General features: G+C 42.2%; 1 protein-coding gene and 1 long non-coding RNA gene across 2 annotated transcripts; one reads left to right on the top strand and one right to left on the bottom strand.

Moving 5' to 3' along the window:
• Positions 1-907: 907 nt before the first annotated feature.
• Positions 908-9,297, bottom strand: LOC125530346 (uncharacterized). The gene is made up of 3 exons (XR_015609234.1): positions 8,772-9,297; positions 1,636-2,824; positions 908-1,312 (listed from the first exon to the last, which is right to left on the bottom strand). It is a non-coding gene; the product is annotated as an uncharacterized LOC125530346 (long non-coding RNA).
• LOC125530345 (ABC transporter B family member 5) lies at positions 2,528-8,762 on the top strand. The gene is made up of 12 exons (XM_087529925.1): positions 2,528-2,800; positions 3,200-3,254; positions 3,751-3,926; positions 4,189-4,410; positions 4,481-4,719; positions 4,884-5,409; positions 5,496-5,769; positions 5,847-6,474; positions 6,545-6,773; positions 7,038-7,304; positions 7,391-7,654; positions 7,767-8,762. Exons 1-12 carry the CDS (start codon positions 2,528-2,530, stop codon positions 8,409-8,411), a joined length of 3,798 nt encoding a protein of 1,265 aa, XP_087386051.1. The 3' UTR covers positions 8,412-8,762.
• Positions 9,298-11,753: the final 2,456 nt, after the last annotated feature.

Consider the following 11,753-nt stretch of genomic DNA (forward strand, 5'->3'; position numbering starts at 1 on the left):
GTGACCAGCGTGGCTAACCAATAATACAACTCTCTGTTTTTGCTAGTTTCCTTGTTTTTATACATCTTCAAATAACAAATGAAGCTGTTTTTTATGTTTTTATTTTCTTATTTTTATTTTTTAATATTTGTTGAACTTTTTCTACATTGATGAACTTTTCTTTAAAATCGATGAACCTTTTTTTCAAATCAATGAACTTCTTTTTCTAATTCGATGAACTTTTTCTAATTCGCTGGACTATTTTCAAAATCAATGAACTTTTTCTAATGTTGACGAACATTGTTTTTCTAATTTGATAAACATTTTCCCCAAATTCGATTAACTTTTTTCAGAATCGACGAACTTTTTAATGTTGATGAACTTTTTTTCAAATGCGATGAACTTTTTTTAATTTTGGTTAACTTTCTTTCAGTTTCGATGAACTTTTTCAAAATTGATGAACTTATTTTCAAATTCTTGAAGTTTGTGAACTTATTTCAAAATCCCAGAATTTTTTCGCTTTTTGTGATTTTTTAACTTGCTTATTTAAAAAGTCAACGGTTGAGCAGACTGGTCAATCGCAACTGTACAAAATGCGACCGGCGAGGAGAAACGACCAAGAAAGGGATCGAGCGCTCGCCCTCTACATGGGCGGGCCCACGAGGCCTAATGGCGCTTAAGGCGCCACATAGGAGCACCGATAGAGGGTAACCATTAATCATTTTTTAGCACAACCATTAACCTTAACCTTTTTTGTTAGGGCTGTGTACTCTAGTATATATTTGGCCCAACCGACTCAGCCATGGGCTCACACCAACAATGCAATGCAAGGCCGAGTTTTGTATGCGAGGAATTCTCATTCATTCCCAGGCCCGAGTAAACAAAAGCTGACGCTTCCTTCCAACGACAAAAAAAACTGACGCTGGCGTAATTTGGATGTGAGATTTTCTTTGCAATACAAACATAATCAATGAAGCAGTAGTATATATCTTCGGCCAGAAACAAATACAAATACACTCCTCTAATAAAAAAATATAGAAATACACAGTACCCCTACTTAGGTCCTACACGCTATCCCTAATCTGCATAAGCAGGATAAGAACAAAAAGAGAGCGGGGCCAGGCCATGCCATTTGCAGAAGCTCTCACACACATCCGAACAGAGCTGATGCTCCAAGCATCCAAACGCTCAGGTCCCCCGGGATCTTCCATTTGGCTCACTCCAGCAGCTGCCAGATCGCCATCGTGGCGCGAGCGACTAGCTACAAATCTGGGCGCTGAACACCCTGCGATACCTCCTGCCACTGCCAGGCAAGACAAGGCCTACTAAGCTCCTGCCAGCCAAGGAGGGCCTACTTAGGCTGGTCATAGTGGGGAGTAACTTATACTAATGTCATGCATATGACACTAGTCTAAGTTACTACCTTCATAGTGCAAAGTAACATACTAGTAGTGTCATATGTGGCTTCATTTAATGGCTTGTAGACTCATCTTGTCTTGGAAAACGCTATGTTACAGTAACATATTATGTTACTACTTCTCATTAACTACATGCCACATAAGCAAAAATTTCTCGAAGTGTGCTATGTTACTATCTAAGTTACTCCCACTATGACTAGCCTTAGGAAAATGATCAGCAACAAAAAAATATGCTTACATCTGAGCTGACGCAGCCAAGCCGATGCGTACGACCGAGCTGATGCACCAAGTGTCCTAGTCATCCTCTGATGTGGACACCTGCAAAAAAAACAGCTCCTCGCATTAAAATTATCGGCAGAGTTTACCCCTAGGCCAGCCGCTGTCAAGGAAGAGGGGTTTTCATCGGCCGTCGCTTTCCCGGCGAAGAAGATCTGGTTTCACAATGTTGAATCAGTTTGGGTCTGCAGGACAAAGACAGCCTTTAATTAAGGGTGCACTCCTAACATCATTCAAGCACTTTCTACTAGTGGTTCTGGCACTGAAACCGATCGGTACATAAATTATTTCACCACCATGGCGAGTGCAATGAAAGCTCTGGGGATTTTGTTACTTCATAATTCTCAAATGTTTACTCAGTCTATGTATTATTTAGACAGCTGCATGTACTTGAGAGTAAAAAACAGAGAAAAACTTGAGAAGCAATAGAAGAAGAGGATAGTGAACAAAGAAAAAGAGAGACAGGTTCCTTCAAACAGCTTTTGTGTTTGAAGTTGAAATCTAATGTTAAAAATCCAGCAAAAACAAAAAATCATGGTGAGTTACTGACTCAAATGGGAAAAGGTCATCTGTGAAGGAGTGCACTCCGAAGGGTGAGCGAATAGGATATGCAGCTCTTGTGGCCAGTTTTGTTATCCTACTCGTCTTTAGGTTGGCATCGCACCTTGTTGACACATTTATCTGTGTCATTTTCCGTTTTTTACCCAACTGTCAACCACATCTAACTTTATGGTTGCTCTTGTGAATGGACTTACCTGTGAACTAACAAGACAATGACACTATAAAAGCAGAAGTTCACTCAGCAGCTAGAGCAATAGACACACGGCGCTAGTCAATTACCTGGTAGGCATAGCATGGGAGAAACAAATAATGCAAGAGCTGATGGTGGAGTCAAGGGTGGAGAAGAGGAAGAGAAAGGCAGGAAGAAGATGACCAAGGGTGGTAAGGCGTCGTTCCATGACCTGTTCAAGAACGCGGACGCCGCTGATGTGGTGCTGATGCTGGTTGGCACGGTCGCCGCGCTTGCGAGCGGCATGTCACAGGTCGTCATGTCGATCATCTTCGGGCGGATGGTAGATGCCTTTGGAGGTGCCACCCGGGACACCATCCTTCCCCGAGTCGACAAGGTACCCTTTTGCTTCTGTATGAATCTGCAAGCATGCAACGCCACTGAAACTTGTTACATATTGGCTGATAAGAACTTGCTTACAGGACACAGATATGAAATTACACATTAACCTGATAAGAGATTCTCGATTTTTCATGCCCTCAATTTACAAATACACAGATATGAAATTTTGCAGACTAAGGCATAGCCTAGTGGTGGGAAGGGGCTGATGCCTTCCCACCCACCCAGGTTCAAGGCCTGGTACTTGCAATTTGGGTTTGTTGCACCAATTATACTGTAGGGGGTTCCCTTACAGTCTTTCTGTCAAAAAAAAAAACAAATACACACATCCTGTTCTTTTAATTTAATATATCAAAAGAATATGGATCTTGTAATATGGCTATCATATTTCTTTCAGGTGGTTCTAGAGTTTGTCTACTTAGCAATTGGAACATGGCCTGCTTGTTTTCTCCGTAAGTATGACCTACACATATGATCTTTATGGTATCTTTGCGTGGCCTTTCCCATTATTTATGTATTTCCCAGAAACAAGTAGATCCTATTGAATGCTACTATTCATCAAGCTACCAACCACCCAAGCTATGATACTCAATTACCATAAGAGTCAGAGGTTTCTCAATAACAAAATTTGTTGCAGAGACACTTCAGTACCATGACATATTATTTATGTACTCCAAATATGTATGGTGTTGTACATTGTCATACTTGGTCACGTGTAAATATAGCATATGAGTATGTCTTTGATAGTTCAACTCGGTATAATTTGAGTATGTTAATACCTATGAATATAATATGCTCAAAATCAAGTGTTTTGAGCATCATAATACCTAGGAATACCACAGGCGCATACTCAATATCAGATCGCCCATTGATGCTTCTACTGCATCATGAGTTTCATTTAATATCCACTGAAATCATTCTTTCAATAATAATACATATGCTTACCAGAGATATCATGCTGGACCGTGACTGGGGAGAGGCAGGCAGCTCGCTTTCGATCTTTGTATCTCAAGTCGGTTTTGAGACAAGACATGGCATTCTTTGATACAGAAATGAAAGGTGGACAGGTAGTGTTTGGTACATCTGCTGACACAATACTAATTCAAGATGCGATTGGCGAGAAGGTACAAAGAATGCAGCTTCTTCTTTTCCTTTACCTGCTACAAAAGAAGAATATGTTGCTTAGTTACTACCCCAGTGATGCTTTAACTTCTATTAGAATATATCTATTGTTTTTGGTGTTTGGTGGATGATCACCGAAAGCCAATAAACATGACGAAAATTATACTTGTAGTAAGACCTTGATATAATTCAGCATTAACAGTTTGCATTAAGTCATAATCTTATTTAGTTCTTGTTTTACATTTTCCCATTCCTTTTCCCTAGGTAGGGAAGTTTCTACAGCTTCTTACCACTTTCATTGGTGGGTTCACGGTGGCATTTATCAAAGGCTGGCTCCTAACCCTTGTAATGCTTTCTACTATACCACCACTAATCGTTGCAGCTGCAATCGTCTCAAAGATGCTTTCCAAAGTATCTAGCGAGGGCCTAGCATCATACATTGATGCAGGAAATATTGTAGAACAGACAATTGGATCCATAAGAACGGTAGGCCCTTTGTTGATGACGTAATCATGAACGACAAGTCCTTAGCTAACCAGTATTCATACTGTAACAGGTGGTTTCATTCAATGGTGAAAAGAAAGCCATGGACCAGTACAACAATCTCATAAAGAAGGCATACAAGGGTACGATCAAGGAAGGGGCTATTCAAGGCTTTGGCCTGGGTTTCCTTTCTTTGGTCTATTTCTCCAGCTTTGGACTAATTGTATGGTATGGCAGTAAGTTAACCCTTGACAGAGGATATAGTGGAGCAGATGTCATGAACATATTGTTTGCTGTCCTTGTAGGAGCAAGGTTAGTAATGACACAAAAATATCTGCACCCAGCTACTAACCAAGTTCCACTAATATAGATCAACATGCTATAGTGCTTCACAACAAATTGCTAAGTACTTCCATAAATCAAACCTTAAGATGAAATATGTGTTCTAACTTGCAAATTTTCAATTTTTGGGTTAGAGCATTGGGTGATGCAACCCCCTGCATTGCTTCCTTTGACGAAGGAAGAGTTGCCGCATACAGATTGTTTACAACAATCAACAGGAAACCAGAGATTGACTATGATGATATTACTGGTGTTGTGTTAGAAGACATTAAAGGTGATGTAGAGCTGAGGGATGTGTCTTTCAGTTACCCAAGCAGGCCAGAGCAACTAATATTTGATCGATTTTCAATGCATGTATCAAGCGGCACAACAATGGCCATAGTTGGGGAGAGTGGGAGTGGCAAAACAACAGTCATTAATTTAGTTGAGAGATTTTATGATCCACAGGCTGGCGAAGTGTTGATTGATGGAATGAACATCAAGAGTTTTAAGCTAGAATGGATGAGAGGGAAGATTGGCCTTGTTAACCAGGAACCAGTACTCTTCATGACATCTATAAAGGAGAACATAGCCTACGGAAAAGAGGATGCAACATTGGAGGAGATCAAGAAAGCAGCCGAGCTTGCCAACGCGGCAAGATTCATTGAGAATTTGCCTAATGTACTTACATAAACACAATCTGTTCAACAATAGCTTGGGCCCACGTATATAAACATAAACATAATGATGTGTACATATGTTTTCAGGGTTATGATACAGCAGTTGGACAACGTGGTGCCCAGCTTTCAGGGGGGCAGAAGCAAAGGATTGCGGTTGCGAGAGCCATCCTAAAAAATCCGAAAATCCTTTTGCTCGATGAAGCGACTAGTGCATTGGATTTAGAGTCTGAGAGGGTTGTCCAAGAAGCACTAAGCAACATCATGGTTGGGAGAACCACGATTGTCGTGGCACATCGTTTGAGCACTGTTAGAAATGCCCACTGCATATCAGTTGTTTCTGGAGGAAAAATAGTCGAACAAGGTTAGTATCTCCCCTACTCGATCTTTACTTTGGTTCTGTACCGAAACAGATGAACTAATTTGAAATGATCCACTCAGGACATCATGATAAATTGGTAAAGGATCCTGACGGAGCATACTCTCAACTTATTCAGCTACAAGAGACACACCAAGAAACTTGCGAGCAGTTAGATGCTGGATTATCAAGCCCATTATCTAAAAGAAATCAAGCACAATCAATCAGTACAAGTTCAGCTGGGAGCAGCCACCATTCTGTAATTCCCCCTGTCAACTTGCCTGGCCCTACTGCATTACTTGATTATGATGGTGCAGATGGTGAGAAAGCAAGCGATAACACAGATGTCAAGGTTTCCAAGAAGGCCCCAATGGGACGCTTAATTAGCCTAAACAGACCAGAGACGGCATTTCTTCTATTTGGTTCTCTTGCGGCAGCAATTGATGGAACTGTCTACCCAATGATGGGTTTGGTAATGGCTAGTGCTGCTAAAACATTCTATGAATTACCAGCAGACAAGCGACAGGAAGATTCTACCTTTTGGGGATTGCTGTGTATTGGGCTGGGTGCAATGGGTATGATATCAAAGCTAGCAAATAGCCTTCTATTTGCAATAGCTGGTGGGAAACTTATAGAACGCATTCGTGCTTTCACATTTAAAAACATAGTGTACCAAGATGCTGCTTGGTTTGATCATCCTGCAAATTCTAGGTGAGATATCTTAATTTATTCTCAAAATGGAACAATGAAGATACTAACAATCCCTTTCATCTCTTATTAGTGGAGCACTTGGTGGAAGGTTATGTGTTGATGCCCTTAATGTGAGACGCCTTGTAGGGGGTAACTTGGCCTTAATAATCCAATGTACTGCAACACTTATTTGTGGAATAGTAATAGCTATGATTGCAGACTGGAAGCTTTCATTGGTCATCTTAATTGTAGTTCCTTTAATGGGTCTCCAGGCTTATGCTCAAGTGAAGTTCCTACAAGGGTTTAGTCAAAATGCTAAGGTGAGCCATGAATTAGCACTATTCTATGAAAAAGTTCTTTAGTCTTATTTTTGCCTCTTTTTTTCCATTTCTAAAGTACAAAATCTTGAAAGGTAGACTCGATACACACCTCATGCTGACAAAAGGTGGATAACTTAGAACAGCTGATTAACAGTTGTCTCTGTGCTACTATGATGTCAACAGTGCTTTCTTTGTTACGAACATTGCTATATTGGTGACACTTGTAATATATTTTCCCCATCATTTCTGAATATGTGATAACAGACCATGTATGAAGAAGCAAGTCAAGTGGCAACTGATGCAGTTGGTAACATGAGAACAGTGGCCTCTTTTTGTGCCGAGGAGAGAGTGGTGACAAAATACAATCAGAAATGCCAAGCTTCTAAAAACCAAGGAATTCGAACAGGAATAGTTGGAGGCATTGGTTTTGGTTTCTCATATACGATGCTATATGTCACGTCTGCTCTTTGTTACTATGTTGGTGCAAAGTTTATTAGTCAAGGCAACTCCGATTTTGGCGGCGTCTTCAAGGTAACCACTAGGAATCATTTCAATACAACAAAACATTCTATCCAGATATCCTACTATGATATTTACTTCAAATTATTATAATGCAGGCTTACTTTGCTCTGGTTTTGGCCATGATTGGAGCATCACAAACTAGTGCTATGGCTTCTGATTCAGCCAAGGCAAATGATTCTGCAACTTCCATATTCAAAATCTTAGACAGAAAATCCCAAATCGATTCCAGCAGCAAAGAGGGTTCTACCATGGAGCTTGTCAAGGGTGACATTGATTTTATGCATATCAGCTTCAAATACCCATCCCGTCCAGATGTTCAAATATTCAGTGACTTCACCTTGAACATTCCCTCTAGAAAGGTCTTATACAAAACCAGAAGTTATTTTTCATTTTCTCACTGTTATTCGAGAGGGTTCAATTTACTAAGCAAACACAATCCCAGGAATTTACTTAGTAACATGTTTGTTGCAGACTGTTGCGCTTGTGGGTCAAAGTGGCAGCGGCAAATCTACAGTAATTGCTTTACTAGAGCGTTTCTATGATCCAGATTCTGGTGCGATCTTATTGGATGGAGTGGAAATCATCAACCTAAAGCTAAGTTGGTTGAGGGACCAGATGGGATTGGTAAGCCAAGAACCAGTCCTTTTCAACGACACAATACGAGCCAACATAGCATACGGTAAGCATGAAGAGGTAACCGAGGAAGAGATTGCTGCGGCTGCTAAAGCAGCCAATGCCCATGAATTCATATCGAGCATGCCACAGGGGTACAGCACGTCAGTTGGAGAGAGAGGGACCCAACTGTCCGGCGGGCAGAAACAGCGCATAGCCATTGCAAGGGCTATTCTGAAGGACCCACGGATACTGCTTCTGGATGAGGCAACAAGCGCGTTAGATGCAGAGTCAGAGAGTGTCGTTCAAGACGCACTGGACCGCGTGATGCTTGGCAGGACAACTGTCACCGTGGCACACCGCCTCTCAACGATCCAAGGGGCTGATATAATTGCAGTTCTGAAGGATGGCGCAATCGTGGAGAAAGGAACACATGAGACCCTGATGGGCATCGCCGGCGGAGCATATGCCTCGCTTCTAGAACTTCGCCCCAATGCAACATAATACAGTGATTTGGGCAATGGCGTCGATTTGAGCTACTGAATTGTACTAGTACTAGTAGTACAGTTGGCTTAGGCAATTTAGCCTGTTAGATATACTACTGCTGGAAATGCAGGCGTCTTATCGAAATATATAAGAATGCTCCATGGGTGAAGATTTGCTGCAGCCAAAGGGGGAACGTGACATTTTCCAAGGCCTAGCGTCCTGTATAAATCTAGCATACGGTGTACCTAAGGTCGTATGTTTGCTACCCTCCAGATCAGTACCTACATCAAACCGATAATCCATGGGAATGGGATACCATGGGAGAAATTTATTGGGGGGCTAAAGCCAAGGGTATTCTCAGGAGGTGGTGGTGGGTACCTTGTGAGGAGGCTGCCGGTGGCCGTCTCAGGGGATCCTCGTCGACGCTGAGACAGAGGAGGCAACAGGCACACAGCCATCACCGAACGAATCTGCTCTGCCGATGAGCCAGACTGGGTGCGGCGCCTGGCTCCGGCTGCGCTCCTCCGCGGGCAGGTCTCGCCGCTCGCTGCGCCATCCCGTGCAGCGCCGGGCGACCTCCTCGCCGGCGAACGCGAACCGGAGGGCCGAGGCCTCCGCCGCTGCGAGGGGGCATGCGCCGAGCAGGGGACAGGCAGACGCCGGCGGCAGGGGAGGGATATTCGGCTTGCGAGAGAGGATGGGCTGGACTAGGTGGGGAAAGGACGAGGTCGGCCCATCTAGACCACAGCTGCGACCGAATTAAGGAGTAATCTTGGAGAGCCCTGCAAGAGTCATTTTTGGTAGGTTGTATGTATTTTTTATTTTTAGTCGACTAGTAAGCGTACACGTGTAACGCACGTATTGCCTAATGTTACAATAATATGTGAAAGTTCATTTTCCTCCCAATCAAGCTACTACATTCACATTTCAGACTAATAGTACCCTTCTTATTCTACAAATCTTGAATAACATATTCAAGTACTCGGTTACAATCACTATTTTTTTCTATCTATTATAGAAGTATGGTAATATGATTATTTTCTTACAAGTTCAACTTTCCATAATCTTCTTTCTATTTTGACGTCGTCTCAACCAACGCCACTAAGTGCCACAACTCGATGAAGTAGGGGAACAACCGCTCTAAGCAACATGGCAATGTACCCATTGAATTAAATAAATGATTTGGCAGTGTTCTAAATAAAATGACATGGTACTATTGTTATAAGTAAAACAATAAATTTTAGCACATCATCATGCATTAAGATGAGAAGTTGGAAATTCAATTCGGCTCCCGGGAGCACGTGCTCCTGGGCCCAAAAATAATTTTTGAAATGTCAAAAAAATCAAGACGGTTTTTATGTGTTGTTAGTCACATTCAAATGCCACCTTAAAATTTTGAGGCAAAAAGGTTAAGCATTTTGGCCTGTGCAAAATAAACAAAATGAACACCAAATGTTACCCCAAAATTTCATCCCAAATTTGTTTTTTTCACCGACGAAACACTACCATTCCGTTTCGGATGAAAATTGTCAAGCATGCTTGCGACACTAACACTAACATCCACAACAAATTTCAGAATTTTTTGAAAACATTTAATATATTTTTTCGTGTTACTGTTCACCCGGGGGCATGTGCTCCCGGGAGCCAAAACGCCCCTCCCGATGAGAAGTGAACTATGAAGAATTTTTTTTTGTGCTTGATGAGCTTGGATAGGTAGTTGCATATTCAATATCAGCGTGACAGAACAACAATAGTTGGCCTTCAGCAACAACAATCTCTTCCAACACAACCTCCATTCTTGTAGCCCGCCAAAAAGAAATTTTAAACTAACAAAAAACCATTTTGACTAAAAGTTTAGCAGATGACTAGGAAGGTAGGAGTAGTAGTGAAGTTTTGTAGAAGAAAACGGATGGTGAATACATATCTACAAATAGGCATCAACATCAACGCAAGGCTTCATGAGGAATTTTTTTAGCAAAATGAAGTGAGCATCAACATATATGGAGCAAAACAAAAATGAACATTTCAATACCAAAAGGAAAAAAATAGTTGGTTTGCGTTATACTATGAGATTTGTTTAACTAAAAGGGGAAAATAGTTGGTTGGCATTGTATTTCAGTTCTGAAGGGCTAATGTTGGGTAACAGCTCAACATATCTGCTAACCTATATCCAAGAAGTCCACTGGCACATCGAACTATTAAGAAGTAAGTACTGCTGACAAATACACGACCAGTTAGACACTCAACACTAACATGCACCGGCGAATTAGTCCCGAATCTAACACAAGATCAAACATTAACCTGATCATAGAGTCGTTTCAGCTTGCTCTTCATCTTCAGATGTAGCTTACAGTGGAGCAGGGAGAACTTCTTGCTTATTGACCGGAATTCACTGGATTCACAAGGGGAGCTGTAACAGGCTCCAGAAGTTGAGATTCCAACACTATTTGGTCAGGACCTATGCACTTCAATTTAGTCACACAATACTGCATTTCAAACTCAGGATTGTATCATGGAGACAAGGGGAGTACCTACATAAGAGATCAACCAATATTTACTCAACTTGAACCTAAAATAAAGAAGCAAGAGGTTGTTATCACTAATGAAACATGCATACATCAAACCTCATTATTCTTGAAATCTGTCACATGTATAGAATAGTGGACCTTAACGCCGTGCTAAATGGCAGTCTTTTTTATTGAGAAACAAACTCATTTTATCCATCCACTTAGTTCAACAGTTCAATCAATCTACAAGAATTGCATGTGTGAATTTATTAAAGGCAGAAACACATCGTCAACCACCAGCGGATCTAGATACCCTTATGTGTTTGTATCAAATCACAGAAATATAAAGAGAAATACTTTGCTGGAAGCCAATTTGCTTGTTCCTGATCTTATAGACGACCAAGTTTAGATAGGAGAACGTGTATACCTTTACATGGAGGATGCAGATGAAGGAGATCCTGAAGTGGCTCGAGACACCTCGGCATCCTCTTCAACGCCCTCCTCACGTACGCATGGCGCTAGGGTCTGGATGTCGAGGGAGCATGACAGGAAGGAGAGGCACCGAGGTGCAGCGCCGCATGTCCGGGAAGCGTGACAGGATGGGAGGGGCCATCTCCTCCTACCCCGTGTCGCCCGGGTCATCTGAGGCGAGACCTTGAGGTTGTGGCACGTCGGTGAATACCGGAGGTGGTGGCGGCGGCCTACGCTCGCATCCAGCAGAGGAGGAGCGGTGGGGGCGACGACCTACTGGAACGGTGGGGGCGGCGGCCTGCTCTCACGTGCGTCCGAGGAAGATCGGTGGCGGCTCATCCCTGCGGTGGTTGCGGCGTCCGCTGATACGTCTGTTGGGTAA

The sequence above is a fragment of the Triticum urartu genome, chromosome 1A, assembly GCF_056163025.1.
Source record: "Triticum urartu cultivar PI428250 chromosome 1A, HENAU_Tu73, whole genome shotgun sequence".
NCBI classification, from domain to species: domain Eukaryota; kingdom Viridiplantae; phylum Streptophyta; class Magnoliopsida; order Poales; family Poaceae; genus Triticum; species Triticum urartu.